This window comes from Stylophora pistillata, chromosome 6 (assembly GCF_964205215.1).
Source record: "Stylophora pistillata chromosome 6, jaStyPist1.2, whole genome shotgun sequence".
NCBI classification, from domain to species: domain Eukaryota; kingdom Metazoa; phylum Cnidaria; class Anthozoa; order Scleractinia; family Pocilloporidae; genus Stylophora; species Stylophora pistillata.
The window spans coordinates 19413024-19432074 of NC_142524.1; the positions used below are offsets into that span (position 1 = coordinate 19413024).

Sequence of the window (19051 nt, forward strand, 5' to 3'; positions counted from 1 at the left end):
ATTCGTCCGTTGTTTTAGAAATGGGAACGAAATTTAAGCCCTTACTGAGGACGGATTTTTCTGAATCGGAAAGTGAGAGGTTTTCTGGATTGGTAACTACAGTTTTATGGTTTTCTGGTGATGAGTGGTTAGCGATTTGGGAACCGATAAGTTGGTCAAGTTTTTGGGCCTTAATTTGGTTCAAATGATTGAAAAGTTTCGAATTAGTTTCCTGAATTTTGGCGCGGATAGATTGTAATAAAACTGCTGGACAGATTTTGGAAAATTCAGAGAGGCAATGTAGTATTTGTTCGGTGAGGTGATTACGTTTTTGGCACATAGCTCTAATGGTAATTCTCATGATGTTACGTGAAAAAGAATCTTGGGCGCACTGAATTTGGTGATGGTATTGTTTGGTGAATGAAGATGCATGAAAATTGGAGCGAAAACCCTTGGGAATAACTTTAGAATGAAGGCAACAACCGCTGAAGTTTATGTGGCTACAAAACCTAGTTTTGGCGAAAGTGAGAATGGCTGAACGGAATGCTAGATCTTTACTAATAGGGGGGAAAAGGGACAAGATAACTTACGATTTCCTGGCGTAGCTCCTTTGTTTTATAAAAGAATTTATGCCTTAGGAGTCGGCAGCCTCTGCTCCGAATATAGCCTCTCCTCTTGAGGTTTTCAAAAGCATTGAGGACAGCCGACCGTTTTACGAGAGGTTATATTTCGAGAGTCACTTTACTCTAAATTTTGGAATGACATCTAGACTTAGCCAAACCTAATAGCGGAGCTTTAGTTTATTTTCAAGCCCTTCACTCTATAGTCAGTGTTCCGACAATCTTGTCAGTAAGCGTACAGCATGATACGTTATTTTCTAATTTAGTAACCAAGCTAAGGGTTGCGTTACTTAATTAAGATTCGGGTGTATAATTGAGTCTTTTCACAGGCTGTATAAGTGTGTGTGTGTGTGTGAGTGTGTGTGTGTTTGTGTGTGTGTGTGTGTGTGTGTGTGTGTGTGTGTGTGTGTATTGTGTGTTTGTGTGTGTGTGTGTGGTCAATTTGTCTTCTCAAAAAAGGTATCGATATACTGTTTAGGCTCATAGTGAATTATGGTTCTGTTAAACACTGTTGGACACGGTTTTTCTTTGTATGTGTGTGTGTCCGTGTGCGTGTCCACGATTTGGAGACAGTGCGTCAATGACACATTCACTTACCACTGCAATAATTTCTACGGGACCCGTTCATTTCTAAGTACGCAGTGCAATTTTTCCCTCTTTATAAGAAAGAGAGTAGTTGTAGTTTTATCTTAACCCAAAAATTAAATAAAGTGTTTGAAACGAAGTTTGAACATGTTTGATGCTATATGTCAAACTCGAAAGTCAAACAAAGGCATTTAAAGTTCGACGCACATCGAAGTGCTTGTTGGTAACAATGAAATATTATATGTAGTACTAACGACGACGGAGTCAATGACAGCGATAGCGCTAGTGATAGTGACAGTGACCTGTTGTTCATTGTGGTTTTAATGATAACAGTTATTAATAAAATTAAATAAAAGAAAAACTAAGATTAGAAAGACTTTATTGCATACTTGTGTTGTAGAGTATTTTAAAGGATTGCTATTTCGAGTATTTTTAGGTTTACCTTTTGTTTTATTGAGTCTCGCCTTTTACGTCAACGTGTTATTTTGATAAATTTATAGTTTTGATCTTTTATTTTTAGTGTGTGCTTGAACTTGGCTCAGTTCGCGGATTTCCTTCTTACCGTGCTAGACATTTTAATCGCTTGTTGTGGTTGAGAATAATTAGTTTCATAGGCGGTCATGTTTAGGTTGGTAAAGCTGGCCTTGAGTTTTACCCGCAGTGAGATCCTGATTGTGCGCGTGATTCTCGTGCGCAGCTCGATCATTGGCGTTTAATTGGTTGCTTGGTGCTCGCCAAGTACTTCGGAGCGAGCCACCCGAATTGCCCCTTTGCAAAACAACGAATACACTGTGGAAAATCTCACGGTCAGCTAACTCAAACGTGTCTACGATTTTCCTACTTAAAGCGTTGGTTCCTCACGCTAATGCATGGTGGTTATTAGATGCATAGGGCGTTGCTGTAGTAGCTCTCCAGAAGAGAATAAAAGAAGAAAAGTACAGAGTCTTGGTACCTGTCGTTAATTCGTCCAAGCGAGTGGTAAAACCCCCGCAACACATATCTCATCCCTAACCCTAAACCCCCCAACACTTGTTATTGTATCACTGAGTTTTGGTACCTGTCGTTAATTCGTCCAAGCGAGTTGGTAATACCCCCCAACACTTGTTATTGTATCACTGAGTTTGTACCTCGTGTATGAAGCACAAAAGCAGAGCCCCCATCGCAAGTTTGCCAGAGCTGATATTGCATTGATATTTTCTATTGCTAAGCGTGCTCATTTCTAACATTACACAAAGCGAAGTAACGTACAGGAAATTATGCACTCATTGTTGCTATGGATACGCTTTGCAGGTATAAATATTTAAAATGCAGCCCACACCCAAATCGATTCGTCTACAGTTTCATTCATCCTCTTAACACCTACAGCACAATACAAAACTAACTGTCAACTTAATGCTGTAAAGGCGTTCCGTCTCGCGACAATCAGACCGCTTTTTCATTGCGATCCATTGAGTTTGTCGCGTACCATTTGAGTGAAAAGGAAACCTGCCTGAACAGCCATCTATTATGCACGCAGCATAGCCACATACTTATAAAAAATAGTAACCCATCAAGCCTTGAAATTTGGTCGCACGACAGCACGTAAAAGGCGTTACTTTTAGCATTCGCGGCCAATTGCATTGTGGGTACAAGTTTAGCCATTACGTAATCGGACTGGAGAGGGAGAAGGTAATGCACAGGCGCGAATACGTGCATAACTTGAAAATCCCATTGCATTGTGGGTACAAGTTTAGCCATTACGTAATCGGACTGGAGAGGGAGAAGGTAATGCACAGGCGCGAATACGTGCATAACTTGAAAATCCCATTCGTATGCGCCAGGAAACACCCACCTGGACGGTGCGGCGTGCCCATCTGTAAAGAACGAATTTACATCGGCGAGTAGAGGGGAAGCCACATCTGTAAGGAACTTACAATCCACGTTTTGAGTGGGAAGACACGCAGTCAAGATTTTAATTGAATGGTATTACTCAGTATTGATCAATTCCTAATCATCTTGCAGAGCAGCAATACTCAGAACTAAAGTTTTTTTATAATGTGATAGTATGTTTGAGACAAGGATATAACACTTTCATTCTTTTTCAGTGATGCTTTTGAATAAAAATGGAGCCCCAGACCGCGAACAAGCAGCCGTTCTTACCATGGCAACAAGAGTGTTCTAACCTTTATTAAGGGCGTTACTACATACTAAATTTAAAGGAGGGTTCAAAATCTTCATTTCCCAAGATGTTTGATTCCTTCAGCGACTAGATCTTAACACTACCCCCTCAGCTGAGGTGTTTGTTGCGAAGAGCACATTCAATGTTGGTTCTTAGTGGTGGTGAGAACTCATTACAAAGGAGGTTGTCTAAGTTTACAGAATACAAGGATCGTCTCAGCATAGATATTCACAGACAACTTCTGAACTGCTCGAATTTTCTGTGTCTTCCAAGACGATCCGACGATCCACATTGAATATTAAGCAATTAGTGGATGAGGTTAAGCATGCTATCGTGAATTATTAAAAACGAGGTCTGAGTTATCTGTCGAGCCGTAAGCTGAGGCAGGTAACACAGAGGCGAGGTTTTGACTGATTCACGACATCATACGAAAACTGAATGCAATTATTGTTTTATTATACAATCTTCGAACAATTTGCAAAAGAAGACACATTTTATTTGCACACGTGTCGAGCGTATTTGCCATCTGTTGTGAATGAAAAGTCATTTAATTTCAGCTCCTTGCCAAGGCGGCAAGAGTACAGCATTATCTCGAAGAACCCTTTGCTTAAAGTGTTCAGGGATCATCTAAGTTAAAAACTCCACACTCGTCGGGCTTTCGAAGATCGTTTTCTGAAATAGCGGGTTGGTGTTCAACCACTGCCAAGCTCTTCCGTTTTAAATCGACACACTTTGCTAGAAATACTTTGCTCGCCTCAACGAAAACTGGGTCTTTGATACTGTCAGTTACTTTTGTCTTGAAATGCCTGTTGAGTTCATATCGAAAAAGCCATCCATGGTGCAGTGTATGGATAATATTCTGTCAATCTTAGGTATAACATACGTTATGTTATTCTCACATAATGAAATATTTAAGAATAAACCTCTTCAATGGAGTGTCTATATACTACATTCACACTGAGTTCGCCTTCTTGCGGAATGAGTGCATATAGCGAGTTCAGCCATCGCTAAGCCTCCGCTGTTTTAAATCGACACACTTTGCTAGAAGTTTTGGTCGCCTCGGCGACAAGATTCGCAGTCCATGATTTGTTGAAATAGAAGTCAGACGATCAACGTACAATAACTGAAAAGATATGGAAATCATATATGTGCCCTGTGGTTTCTAAGAAATGTATATGAATGACTCAATTTCATATTGCATCATCAACTTCCTGTTCCAATGACGCCATTGCGTGGGCATAATGTTAGAGTTCTTAATGTAATGTTTAAAAAACGAGCTGCAGTGTTTTTAGAGCCGATGAAACACTTGCTGCGAGTTTTTTAACGGCTTCAAAAATCCCTGCCTCTCTAGAGGTTTATATAAAGGTAACATAATGCATTAACGGTTAGTTATATTCAGATAGGAAAAGCACTCCATGTTCGGCTGCTGTCAAAGGTTCAGAGAGCTTTTATTTGAAATGCCACCCAAATGCGTGTTCAAGTACTTCTTCTCTTCCTCGACACTTTTTGGTTCTCGAAACACGCGTTTGGGTGGCATTTCAAGTAAAAGCTCTCCGAACCTTTGACAGCAGCCGAACCAAAAAGTGCCGAGGAAGAGAAGGAGTACTTGGATAGTTGTATTCCAAGGTCTATACGCGGTATGCCCCAAAGTGGACTTTGAAAATGTTTGGCGAGTGGCAAAGTTTAAAAAGAATTAAAGACGCCAACTTTGAGGAAAGAGTTGTGGTCAAAGTCGAAGAGAAATTGTGGGTTGTGTGCGTGTTTGTGTGCAGAAAGTGGAGCTATGCTATTGGTGGTAACATGATGACGAGAAAAACAAGAGTAAATTAGTATAATGAAAAGCGTTCGTTGATACCTTTGGGATTAAGAGTGCCAAACGATCCATTTAAACTACTGATCCCTTCACACGCACCTCTGCCAATTTCACTTATTGCATAACTTGCACTTGCTGTAAAAAGATATACATTGGCGAAACAGGAAGACAACTGACTTTCTCTAACGAGTAAGGGAGACGACACCACACAGCACAACAGAGTTTTTAATAGATCCGATCCGATCCTCTCACGGTCCGCTGCCCTTCGTAGTGGAGACGATTCGATCACGCTTCCGTCTGTGTAGGCTCTAACTCTACGGTCTGGTTCCCAGGGGTAGGCAGGTGTCCGGATGCTTCTCTGATCGCATCAGATATGTCAGGAAAGTCTGATACTGAACACTCTTGAATCGCAGCAAAGGTAGTAGAAAGGTCTGTTACTGGACCATGTCTTACAAATGGTTCAGGGTTGTCATGGCTTGTTAAGGAAAGCGAGGGACGAGGACTATCCTTGGGAGGTCTTCGAGTCATTCTCCTGTTTCTCCGCACTTTGCCATGTGGGGTCTGTCATTAGAGGTTTTAAACTCGCGTGAATCGAACTGAGGGCCATTATCAGTGAAGAGGATCTCAGGAATCCCGTGTCTGCTGAAGATATTTTTTAGTTGTGAGACAGTCTGGCTAGTCTTCACACTTTTGGACACCAAGCAAACCTCTAAATTTCGAGAAAAGTAATCTACGGCAATGAGATAGGTTTTGTCTTTATGCTGGAAGAAGTCCACGCAAACTCTAACCCATGGTCGATTAGGAAACCCAGTGCCTTTCATTGGCTCTATGCGTTCTCTCCGGTACTTCTCGCAAATAGCACAGCTGCTCACAACCTTGCTGATGTCGATAGAGATTCCCGGCCATCAGGCTGACGAAGCAGCATTTGCGCGCGTCTTGGTTAAACCTTGGTGTCCATCATGTAGACGTATCAATACATCTAGCCTTAATTTGGGGGGAATAATAACTCGACGTCCTCTCAGAAGTAACCCATTGTAGAGGGAAAGAGTACCGCGTTCACTCCAGTACTTTGCCACAGGTCCAAAAACGCGGCGTTTTTCGTAAGGCCACCCGTTATGTACATACTGCATCACAAGTTTCAGGGTATTGTCACTGTTCAGCTCACGGCAGATCTCATCCAGTCGCTGATCCGACGCCGGTAACGTGACAAGTACTGCATTCACGTAGCCCTCTACTTCGGCGTGTAAATAATTCCATGACTTGAACGCATGGCCTTCGTTGTCCTGAGGAGATCTGGACAGTGAGTCGGCTGTGTACAAGGACTTACCAGGAACGTGTTCGATTGTAAAGTCGGATCTCATGAGTCTCATTCGGAGGCGTTGAATGCGCACTGGGAGCTCATCGATAAGCTTGGTGGAAAACAGCGGAATTAATGGCTTGTGATCTATTTGAACTTTAAATTTCATTCCGGCCAAAAAGTGTACCCAGTGTTCTAGTGCCCACGTGATAGCCAACGCCTCTTTTCCAGTTTGGGCATAGCGACATTCTGTTACGGTCATTGACGTAGTAGCGTAGGCAAATACCCTCAGTTCACCAGGTGGTTGCTTCTGCATAAGAACTGCGCCAAGTTTAAAACTACTTGCATCTGAGGAAACAGTTGCTTCCTTTTCTGGGTCACACAGTGCGAGTACATTCTCCGAAGCCATTTCTGTCTTCAGGCGTTTGAAGGCTTCTTGTTCGGCTGGGCCCCATACCCATGCATTCAGGCATTTTCCTTCTTCAGCAAGTCTCTTAGGGGCTTCGTTTTCTCCGCCAAATTGGGGCAAAATTTCATAAGATCATTGACTAGTCCTAAGAATCGTCTAACTTCTCCAATATCTTCGGGTCCTGTCATGTCCACAATGGCTTTGACCTTTGAGGGAGCATTCCTCACCCCCTGACTGTCGAGGATCTGGCCTAATTATTGCAGCCTGCTTTGCGAAAATAAACACTTCTCGAGGTTGGGCGTGAGTCCTCTCTCTACTAGTCTATCAAGAACTTTTCTAAGCCGCTCATCATGTTGGGCGTGGTCTATTCCTATGATTAGGATATCATCTATACGACACTTCACCCCCTCCATTCCTGACAGCTGTTTATCCATCCTCTTTTGGAAATATTCGGGGGACGATGATATTCCGAAGGGCAGACGCTTGAATCCGAAACGCCCGAAAGGTGTAATGAAGGTAGTTAGCTTAGCGCTCTGTGGGTTGAGGACTATTAAGTGATAGTCTGAATTGGCATCAAGCTTGGAGAATATTGATCCTTCTGTAAAGCTACCCAGTGTCTCTTCGACAGTATGCGCTTGATACATTTCACGACGAACTGCTTGGTTAAGCCTAGTAAGGTCTACAGATAGCCGAACATTCCCATTAGCCTTCGGCACCACCGCAATGGGTGAACACTAGTCGGTAGGCTCATCTAACGGCTCTATGACGTCAAGTTGGAGCATGCGTCGTAGTTCATCCTTTACTTTCTTCATGTGGGGTAATGGGACCCGCCTTGGGGTGGTCAGACAAAATGGTGTGACCTCATTCTTCAGACGAATAGTGTACTCACCCTCCAGTTTGTCAAGGCCTCGAAAGAGCATCGGGTACTGCTTCACAATGTTCTCCTTTACGTCAGGTCATGGTGGAAAATCAGGAGAGCGTGTATGATCGACTGGATTGACTCTGTAGGTCACCGATATTTCATGAATAAGGCCAAGGCTGTAGATTGCAGGTATTCCGAGAAGCAGTTTGGATGCCCTTTTCGACAATGTATACTCGTTCCTGGATTATGGATTTATGCAGGGCAAGGTTCATAAGCGCAAATCCAAGGGTCATTAGGGGAACATCTCCTGCTCCAACAAGCTCTCTATCTGCTTTTGATAATGGCCCATACGATTCCTTTTAAAGGGACTCGGGCATCACAGGTTAACAGGTGTACTCCTGCATATTTCGGGAAAATGTTCAATTTTATTACACTCGATGCATCTCGTCATCACCCGAAATTAAATCGGGGACATTTCGAGGCCGTTACGATATGTCTGCGGTATATCGTATTACAGACAATTCAATATGGCGGCGGTGGAAGTGAAGTGAAGTGAACACGTAACTTTCTATTATTGTAAAACCTCGCCAGAGAAAGGCCTGGTACCTTACTATTCCGGAAAGCCAAAGGAGACGTCAAAACAAGGAAAATAGCCGCCAGATTGTACAATTACAGGGACTTGTATTTTTCGTGTTCTTCCTTCCTAAAAATTAGGTTATTTAAAAAATGGCATATTGGGTTTTTGAGCTCTGTGAAAATACGAAGTCTCTCCGCTGAAGGAAAATTTGTGGGCCAACATTTTCGACCGTTAATTACGAGCGATTTAGTTGAGCAAACTTCTGCAGAATGCATATCGAACTACGCAGTTGTGAGTCTTCACAAAAGAATTGTAACACTTAGTTGAAGCAGATTTTAAGAGTTTGTATGGGAAAATGGAGTCAGAATTATGAGTTTACTCGTATACCTTGGGAAAAGGTAGGTTTGAATTTGAGTATTTCTTTTTTGTAACGAAGGACGCTTTAACCGATGCAGGCTGCATTTCCAACCACGCAGCGAAAGAGTATCCCATTCTTAGAGGGCTATTTTGAAAAAAAAAATCTTTACCCATACATTTCCTTATACTGTTTCGGCGTCATTTTGCTTGTAACACGAGAACTACCTCCGCGATATTGTCCCAAATTTCTGGTAATGTTGTTGCAGCTGGACAATTCCTCCTACCTGGAGGGTACTGACGGTTGCAGTATCCGCAATTTTTGCCACTTGACAGGAAGGGTCTCTTCTTAGGATCTGGCTTGTTTCCCTTCTGGGCGCCGTTTTCGCAGTTAGGAGCTATCCCTCGCTTTGGGATAATCTCGATCTCGGGCGTTTACAAAATCTGGATCGGATCGGATTGACAAAACCTGGACCGGATCGGACCGGATTAACAAAACCTGGATCGGATTGCGTCCGATTGACAAAACCCGGACCGGGTCCGAAAAAAATCGGATCGCCATAGATTTCCTGCCAAAATAGTCACGTAACATCTCGTGATCAAGTTTTGGCATATAAACACGACTGCCTTTTTTCGTAGCTCAGTGAAGCAAAGTTGTAATGGTTCTTTGTCGTATAAGACATTTCACAGGCGCCCCCAGCTCACTACACTAAAGGTATAGTTGTTTCGCCTAAACAAGCGTAAAGAACTACAGAAAACATATGAGGTAAGTTCACCTACTTTATTATTTTGAAAGCTATACATAATTATGCAATAAGAAACACATTTGTAGCCTTGCACGCTGTACATAGTTTTTTAAAATTTATTTTAACATTATTGTAAATTACTGACCCATCATTGTAGATAGTTGCCGACAAACCTTTTTAGGAGCAATTATTAAAGATTATCATTATCATAACGAACGTTTTGATAGAGCGCTATTACGACTCAAGAGACTGTTTTATAGAGCGCTCAAAATCGACGGTCGACACTGTAATGTAACACCGCTTTTCGCAACACTGTCACAATACGCCACTTGCATTGTAACACAACACCCCTTTCCCGCCACGGTGACGCCCGCTCGTAATAAAAGAACTATACATTTCGATTTGTGAGCTTGAGAACGTCTGTAGATATTCATTTTCAACTACAATCAATTACGGTCAAATCGTTGCGGCCTCAGTTGACCGGCACTTGCTTAGCAGGTGTCGTTACCTCTGATCGAAAACTTAAACATCATCGCCTGTAACTCCCGTGAGGCTTAGCGCTCACACTCTGCATGGCAAGAAAAAGAGTCGCCATGTTTGACATGTTTCCCTTAAGGCTGCAAAACTTGTATGGAATTTTTGGATGTTTTCCACGTTTACTAGCGGATAGCTCCAATATGAAGTACGTTCTTACACTAAAATTGATTGAATTTGTTTGAAATTCTACAACCTGTATTCCGATTTTTTTCGAATCCTGTCCGGGTTTTGTCAGTCGGACGCAATCCGATCCAGGTTTTGTTAATCCGGTCCGATCCGGTCGAGGTTTTGTCAATCCGATCCGAACCGATCCGGTCGAGGTTTTGTAAACGCCCATCGATCTCGGCGGTTTTTGACTCTTGCAGATCACGTTTTGTAGCTTCCTTTAATGATAATATCTGAACAGTCCTGTCCAGTAAAAGGGCTGCTCCCTCGTCGTAAAGGTTAAGCTTGTGGCACAGGCAGCCCAAGCTCACTACTAGAAAAGCGGACGTGACTCTTATCGTGTTGCGCAACGTTTTATATTTATAAAGGTTTGTATGGGATGTTATCGGTTTGCCTTAAAAGAGAGAAAAAAATCTCTTGTTTTGAAATAAAATGGGCTTACCTTATTGCCTTGTTGTTTTCTTTGTTTATTACTAGCGTCTCAGGCCATTTTGAAGCGTTTCCGGCGAGTTAGCGCTATGTTGGTGCTCAACTGCTAAAAAAAAGACAAGGCCGGAAACCTATTTAGAAGTTTCCGTCGCCCGAAGCGAATAATTCCGCCAAAAAATTACCACCAGTTTCGATTCCTCCAGAAAATCAAAGCAGAGATGTTGCAGTTCCATTTCCTTTCACTCGATTCCCAATTCCTCCCAGAGATCTTTCACTAGCGAATGCTTTTATCTCCAGATCGATCGGCTTTCCAATTTTGAATTTGGCTGGTTGAAACATTTGTGGACCCGTTCGCCGATCGCACAGTATGTTGAGTAACAAAAAAAATCCCGGCGAGGGTAGCCAGCGGCCTGCAGTCGACAAACAAACCAGTTAGCTCCCCTGGTCCCCTCGAGAGGTTTTGTCAAGACCGCATTGTTTTTCCATTGCATTTCTATTCGATGTTGATTTATTACTAGACGCTAGTAATAAACAAAGAAAACAACAAGGCAATAAGGTAAGCCCATTTTATTTCAAAACAAGAAATTTTTTTCTCTCTTTTAAGGCAAACCGATAACATCCCATACAAACCTTTATAAATATAAAACGTTGCGTAACACGATAAGAGTCACGTCCGCTTTTCTAGTAGTGAACTTGGGCTGCCTGTGCTATTGGCTGTCTTCCTTGCAGGAAAAGGTAAGTTTGTCCCTCACCGCTTGCTCATAGAAATCGGCGGGAAACTTGCACTCAGCGGTTCTTTATTTGACCGTGACAACCCAAGAATCAAAGGTTCGTGTCGAATCTCGTGTGAGATGAAGCCAAAATTTCTCTCGGAGCCTGAGTAGAGGGTCTCGTTTGTGAAAGTATTCACTAAAATTTGCTAAAATGGTCGCATAGTCGTCAGAATGTTCGGCCGGGAGTTTGTCTTCTCCCGCAGGATCGTCACGCTCGGGTCAGTAAACATAATTTGAGAAGATTTCCAAGCAAGATTCGCCGATGTGATTCAATAGCAGTCCCACCTTCATTTCGTACGGTGTCTTCGACGCTCCGGTTGCCTTGAGGTAGATTTCGAATTTCTGTTTCCATTTTCGCCACGAAAAAGCCGGATTTCCCGTTGAAATCTCCAGGGGCACTGGCGGTTTTAAGAATGGCACGCTTTCGCCATCTTGTTTGAGACCACGTGCGAGGCACAACAAGTTGATTCGTCTCTTCTATCTGCTTTGTCCAACTGACCCGCATGCAGATGGTTTAGGCTAGTTTGAGAATCCCGGTCCTAACACCATGTTACGTTCTCTAACGAGTAAGGGAGACGACACCACTCAACACTACAGAGTTTTTAATAAGTTCGATCTCATCCTCTCACGGTCCGCTGCCCTTCGTAGTGGTCAGCGGCTTTGACTACAACGACTACGTGACCGATTCTGAGAAAACCTTCGTAACAGAGACTCCCAATAAAGAAACGACAACTTTAAATTTAAATTTACAAGACATGTTTCGACATTCTCATGTCATCTTCAGTTGCATGTGAGCTTTTAACGGTTGTACATTTGAATTTATATTAAGGTACGTTATAAATTACGTGTCAGGGCTTACGTTACAATTTGAATATTAAATACGCGAAAAAGGAACATAGCTCGCCTATAACTGGACTAAAAAAAAAAAATAAATAAATAAATAAATAAAAGACAAAAGGAACAACATAATTAAAGGAAAGAGATAAATCTAGATGCTTCAATTGCTGATTAAGAATGGGTTTTTCCCACTTAATATGCAATGCTTATTTGATCTTAATTTGGAATTTTGTAATAAAAGAACTATACAGAATCTAAGATCGTGAAACATTCTGTATCACAAGAGTCAAGACAGGCCCTTGATGATTGCAGGTGCCTGTGAATATGCGAAGACTTGTCCGACAAGAGGTGCTCACGAACTCGTGTACAAATGTGGCGAGTGGTCTCACCAATGTAATTGGCATTACAGCCAGCACACGAAAATTTATAAACGTCACGCGAACGTAGACCTAGCGGTACTGAATCTTTCACACTGAACATGTTTCTGAGTTTAAACGTACTGAAGACAAATTTAACATCTAAATCAGCTTTACAATAACGTTTGGGTAGTTGTCTTAACTTAGTCTGTGCGATTTTTGAAAACCGGCCAACATAAGGAAGTTTATAATAGTGCGAAGAAGGCTTCCCGGAGTCAGATGAGGCGTTCAGCCCAGTAAGAGAAGGATAATTTTTCTTAGCTAGATACCCGTAATTGATCCCGTCTATGACCCAAGATGGAAAACAGTTTTTACCTAGCAAGAAAATAAGCTTCTTAACATCCAGATGAAAACCAGCCCAGGAATTATTGATCTTATATACTCTGTCAACCAATGTTCTGACTAAGCCCAGTTTGTAAATCAAAGGGGCGAAGCTGATATAATCAGTAAGAAGACAAGTAAACGTCTTCTTGCGATATACACTGGTGCCGAAGGATGGATGACTGTTGTCTAAAAATATATCTAGAAACGATAATTTTTTATCAATTTCCCTTTCCATTGTGAAACGAATACTAGGGTGCCTGGTGTTGATATAATCAAAGAACACGAGCGCGTCCTCCTCGCTATTGAACAAACAAAAGGTGTCATCAACATAGCGTCTGTAGAACAGAACTTCAGAGGATGAATAGTTATCTAGCCAGTTATCTAGCATATTAAGCGGGAAAAACCCATTCTTAAGCAGCAGTTGAAGCATCTAGATGTGTCTCTCTCCTTTTAATTATGTTGTTCCTTTTGTCTTTTATTTATTTATTTATTTATTATTATTAATTTTCTTTTTGGTCCAGTTATGCGCGAGCTATTTTCATTTTTCGCGTATTTAATCTTCAAATTGTAACGTAAGCCCTGACACGTAATTTATAACGTACCTTAATATAAATTCAAATGTACAACCTTTAAAAGCTCATATGCAACTGAAGATGACATGAGAATGTCGAAACATGTCTTGTAAATTTGAATTTAAAGTTGTTGTTTCTTTATTGACAGTTCTTGTCACTCTGCTGTCTTTACGTCCATAATGACAAAGACGCGTCAAAACCAGTCGCTAGACACTTTAATCTACCTAATCATTCTAAACAGCATATGGCAGTCTGCGGACTTTCCTTACATTTAGGTAGCCCGGAAAGCCGCAAAACTCTTGAACAAAAGTTTATCTTTCAAATCGGCACTCTTAATTCCACAGGTGTCTACGAACGCTATTAATTCTACTAATTTAATCTTGTTTTTCTCGTCACCACGCATGTTCCCACCAATAGTGTAGCTCCACTTTCTGCATGTACAATAATACAATACAATCAAGTTTATTGTCTTTACGTGAGGCATGGTTGCCCAATTGCCCGAGCCAGAGGCTCCTGTATGAAACGTAAGACATTCCTACCCATCCCACCCCAGGAGACCTAACAGAAATCTATCTATATGAGAAAAGTGAAATATGCTCTTCTCACGTAAATGCGTTTTCAACATTGTCTTGAACGTGGTTATATTAGTCTGGTCTCTTATCTCTCTTGGCAGTCCATTCCAAGTTCTTGGGGCAGATGCTTTGAACGATCGGTCACCCAATGTAACTTTAAACCGACAACTAGGATCTTCAAGTATCAGAGCATTAGACACCGACCGTAAAGAGTACCTGCTATTTTCCTCGATAAACAACAAGTTACTCAAATACTGTGGCGTTTTAAAATGAATTGCCTTCAAAGTCAATAAACTTATTTTATACTGAATCCTATATTCAACAGGAAGCCAATGAAGCTTGAACAAAACCGGCAGTATTTGATCGAATTTAGGCGTGAAAGTAATTAAACGCGCTGCTGTATTCTGAAGACGTTGTAGCTTAGAGAGATGTACAGCGAGTACATTATATAATAGACCGTCGCAGTAGTCAATCTGGGCCATAATTACTGCTTGCACAAGAAGCTTGGTGCTGTCCTGTGTAATATACTTTGGAATATGTCTGATATTGTGCAGATAGTATACAGACTGACAGATCTTATTGATATGAGTTGACATTTTTAAGTTACAGTTACAGTCAAACCAAGCTCCTAAGTTACGTACAGCAGTAGTCTGCACTGATACATCTACATGACCGATTTTGAAATGATTCAACTTGATCTTTTTAAACTGTGGCTTAGTGCCAATAAGGATTATTTCCATTTTATCTGAGTCCAACTTAAGCTTATCCAATTTCATCCAGTTTCCGATGCTTGCGATGCACCTCTCCATTGCATTGACTGCCTCTACTTGGTCCGCCTCCGAGTTTGGTTGAAATGATAAATATAACTGTGTATCGTCTGCATAAGCGTGTACTTCAGGTAGATAGAACTTGATGACTTCAAACAGTTTGCTTGCATACACAGTGAATAGCAGGGGCCCTAAGCATTAGCCCTGAGGCACGCCATGGAGTAAGTGAAACGTCTTAGATGTACAGCCCTCGTAGTAGATGCGCTGTGACCTTTGTGACAGGTACGATGATAACCAACTTAGCGCAGTTCCAGTTATTCCAAAGCTAGATTCCAGCCGTCTCAGTAACACATGGTGATCTACCGTATCAAAGGCGGCGCTTAAATCAAGAAGTACTAGTAGCATAACCCTCGATCAGTCCATGTTCAGCAAAATGTCATTTTGTACTTTGAGTAGTGCAGTTTCTGCCTATGACCAACCCTATAAGCAGGTTGTAGTAGGAGGTATAGCTCATATTGCAACATGTGGTCGTGGGTCTGATCGTAAACAGCACGCTCCGTTAGCTTTAAAATATACTATAAGTTATTGAACGGGGTGGAGGTTTAGAAATGATGTATCTTTCCCAGATTTGAGGCGCGGATCTACAAGAGCATCCTTCCATTTTGATGGAAAATGACCCAATGCAAGAGAAGAATTTAAAAAGCATGTTATTGTGGGTAAAAGTTCAGCCAAGCAGGCTACTACCATTGATGTCGGCATGGGATCGAGGCTACAAGTCTTTTTAGTAGTCTTTCGTACTAGTACACCAACTTCGTCGTAGAGAGTTGCCGGACATTTGGAAGTTTTTTTTCTTCCCCAACCACTAGGTCCTCGGGTACTGTAGCCTTCTCCTCATGAGTAATTTCAGAGGAGTCCAATGCTAATCTGATGTTGTGAATTTTATGGCAGAAGAATTCACCTATATCACTGACGAGAGATTGATGATCATCATAGTCAGGGAACAAACGCTGACTTGGGGCAAGGAGCTTTTTCATATTCCTAAACAGCTTTCCCTGATCTTCACTATTGCTATCTATAAACTCCGAATAAAAAGCTTTCCGAGCTTTGTTAATAATGTACGTGACATGGTTCTTTTTCTTTTTAAAGATAGCAAAGTCAGATTTGTGTCCCGATCTCCGCCATACCCTTTCTGCTTTGCGGCGTTCTCTTTTAGCCATAGCAATATATTCGTTATACCAAGGAACTTGGGACCTCGATCTGATAACCTTTTCTTTTAATTGTGCATGATGGTCAATCAGCCTCGACAGTGTTTCTTGATATTCGTAAACCAAATGATCAAGATCAGTAGCATGACTACAATGGGCGTGTTCTACACTGCACAGCCTAGACAAAGATAAGTCGTCGCGAAGCTGGTCGATATTTTAACTTCCTGTACGTTACCTTCTTGATTCTTGCGATTGGTCTTTGTATCCTCAGATAACATATTACAGATACATGATAAGAGAAAAACTGGCCGATAAAAGGCGAGTTGTGGATTAGATGGCTTGTTTTGTGTGTAATGACCACATCCAAGGTGTGTTTGTGAATATGAGTGGGCTTATTCACATGTTGCTGCAGGCCAAGTGAATCAATCAGGTCAAGGAATTTTGTAGCATCTGGGTCGTCAGGGACGTCAACGTGGATGTTAAAATCACCCACGATAACCACATGCTCCTTTGAAAGAATAACTGATTCCATGTAACCAGAGAAATCCCGAAAAAATATGCTGATTGGTACCCTGTGGTTCGGTGAGTAAGGCTGCCGATATATGATGACAATTCTAAGATCAAGGCCAGCACCTGAGGAGACTCACCACTCAAAATATTATAATGACTCAGCTAAAAAAGGTGATGGCAGCCCGTACTCGAAAAGTTCCATGACTTCTCAATAATTTTGACTCAGCAGGCATTTCAAGGCAAAAAGAAATGTCATTTTCAAAGACCCAGAATCCGCCGAGGCGAAGAAAGTATTTCTAGTAAAGCTCGTCGATTTAAAACGGCGAAATAAAAGACTTTTCATTCGATTCACAACAGATGACATTTTGTGCTCGATGCGTGTGCAAATCAGATAAGTATCTTCTTTTGCGATTTTTTTTAAAATGTATAATAAAACAATTATTGAATTCGGCTTTCGCATGATATCGTGAATTATCAAAACCTCGTGTCTTAGTTAGTTAAAACTCAGACCTTGGGTTTCACATGCACGATATCATGGTTAACCTCATCCAATGATTGCTTGTGAGAGTCATGCAATTCTTCCGGATATTCAGGATAAAATTCAAGTATCAATCCTTTTTTGCTCTCTGAGGTGTATTAGGATAGATTCAGTTTGTCGATATTTTTTTTGTTTATCCATCTTGATCACCCTGTTGGGGGAACATCAGAAAGCGTGTTGATATAAAACTACTGACAAATAAAAAACTTTAATGATATTGATACAGCTCAAAACTCACTTCCACGGGAAAGCCCCTGCCATATTGCATCATCAACTTCCTGTTTCAGTCACGCCATCGCCTGGGCATAATGTTAGAATTCTTCATCTTTTAAAAACATGTCATTAACCAGAATTTGGTAAAATATGTGGTCTATGAATTGAAATCAGGTGATTTTTTCGAAAACGTTGAAATAGACTTGAGAGTGCTGGAAGGACGATTTGGTAAAAAAGTGCCTTGAAACCTCTTGTTCCCATATTACTTAAATGTCCAGAAAAAAGGGAATGACGAAGCGAGTCTTCCTCTGGACTTGTCCACGTTCCTGCTCCTCGGTATTCCTCCGATCGATCGACACGTTGTCTACAACCCATGCCATTTCAGAACCGTTTAGATTTGCCTTCCACTTTGGTCCAGAAAGACAAAGCCAGCGCTACACGTCCCAGCCAGTCGACGGGACAAAGAGCTACGAGGCAGTAACCAAGTGGATTTTGGAGCAACCATTAAATGATAGGGAAAATGTGGTATTTGTCAAAGAGATGGCGCGTTACCTGAAAGGACGGCTTACTATTTTAGAAGAATCATTTGCTGATGCGAAGCATTCATTTCTCATAAGAAATCCACAAAAGGTATTGAAATCTCAATATAAAGCCAGTACGAACTCAGAAATTCAGTCAGGATCCAACTGGACGTATTTCGACCCTGACGATGCGGGCTTCAAGGAGTTGTACGAGTTGTATCGATTTGTTAAAGATAACCTCGATGCCAATCCCGTGATTATAGATGCAGATGATTTACTCGACTCACCAAACCAGATGATGAAGGCCTACTGCGATGGAGTTGGTATTCGATATGAAGACCATATGACCACTTGGAAAGCGGGTGAAGTACCCCAGGCATTCAGGTGGGATGGTGAGTGCCTTAGCTGGTACTCAAACGCCATTAATAGCAGTTGTTTTAAAAAAGAATTCATGCCTGAAGACTCGACAGCCAGTGCCCCGGATATAACCTTTCCTCTTGAGGTTTTCAAAGGCATTGAGTACAGCCGACCGTTTTACGAGAGGTTATATTCAGAGAGAGTCACTTTATTCTAAATTTTGGAATAACATCTAGACTTAATCAAACCTAAAAGCGGAGCTTTAGGTTTTTTCTAGCCCTTCACTCTATAGAAAGTGTTGCAACAATCTTGTAAGCGCACTGCGCGATACGCTATTTTCTAATTTAGTAACCAAGCTAAGGGTTGCGTTAGTTAATAATTAAGATTCGGATGTATAATTGAGTCTTTTCACAGGCTATATAAGTGTGTGTGTTTGCGTGTGTGTGTGTATGGTAATTTTTTTTCTCAAAAAGATCGATATCGATATACTGTTTAGGCTCGTAGTGAATTATAGTTTTGTTAAACACTTTTGGACACAGTTTTTCTTTGTGTGTCCGTGTCCGTGTCCACGATTTGGAAACACAGGTAACCCAGGCTCACTGTTTGTGTCACGTACACATGGTTGAATAGAGAGAACATATGGGGCGAAGTTTAGGTCCGGAAATTTGCTTGAAAATGAAAATAAAAATCAATGAAACTTACCATGTGGCGACTTGTTGTTGTCCTTAATATGTACACGAAGTTTCGGGAAAAATACTCTTCTCCACCTTTCCTTCATAGTAAAGAGACAAGGTAGGAGGCTGGCGGCAGCGATGGGGACTGATCGACCCTCAATCCAGCACATTTTTTCCCAACAGGTGTGTGATTTGCTGTTGGCATAGAATAGATTCTGGCTAACATTCCCGAAGGTGTAGT

At 41.5% G+C, this 19051-nt stretch overlaps 2 protein-coding genes and 1 long non-coding RNA gene across 3 annotated transcripts; 2 read left to right on the top strand and 1 right to left on the bottom strand.

The window, feature by feature from the left end:
• The first annotated feature begins 2277 nt into the window (after positions 1-2277).
• Positions 2278-4293, top strand: LOC148728674 (uncharacterized). Its single transcript, XR_016002596.1, has 2 exons — positions 2278-2474; positions 3269-4293. It is a non-coding gene; the product is annotated as an uncharacterized LOC148728674 (long non-coding RNA).
• Positions 4294-6060: 1767 nt separating this feature from the next.
• On the bottom strand, positions 6061-6861 carry LOC111327480 (retrovirus-related Pol polyprotein from transposon 297). The gene has a single exon (XM_022931680.2). The coding sequence runs from the start codon at positions 6859-6861 to the stop codon at positions 6061-6063; it is 801 nt and encodes a 266-aa protein (XP_022787415.2).
• A 10445-nt stretch (positions 6862-17306) lies between these two features.
• LOC111327496 (uncharacterized) lies at positions 17307-18837 on the top strand. The gene has a single exon (XM_022931703.2). It carries the CDS (start codon positions 17529-17531, stop codon positions 18351-18353), a length of 825 nt encoding a protein of 274 aa, XP_022787438.2. The 5' UTR covers positions 17307-17528; the 3' UTR covers positions 18354-18837.
• Positions 18838-19051: the final 214 nt, after the last annotated feature.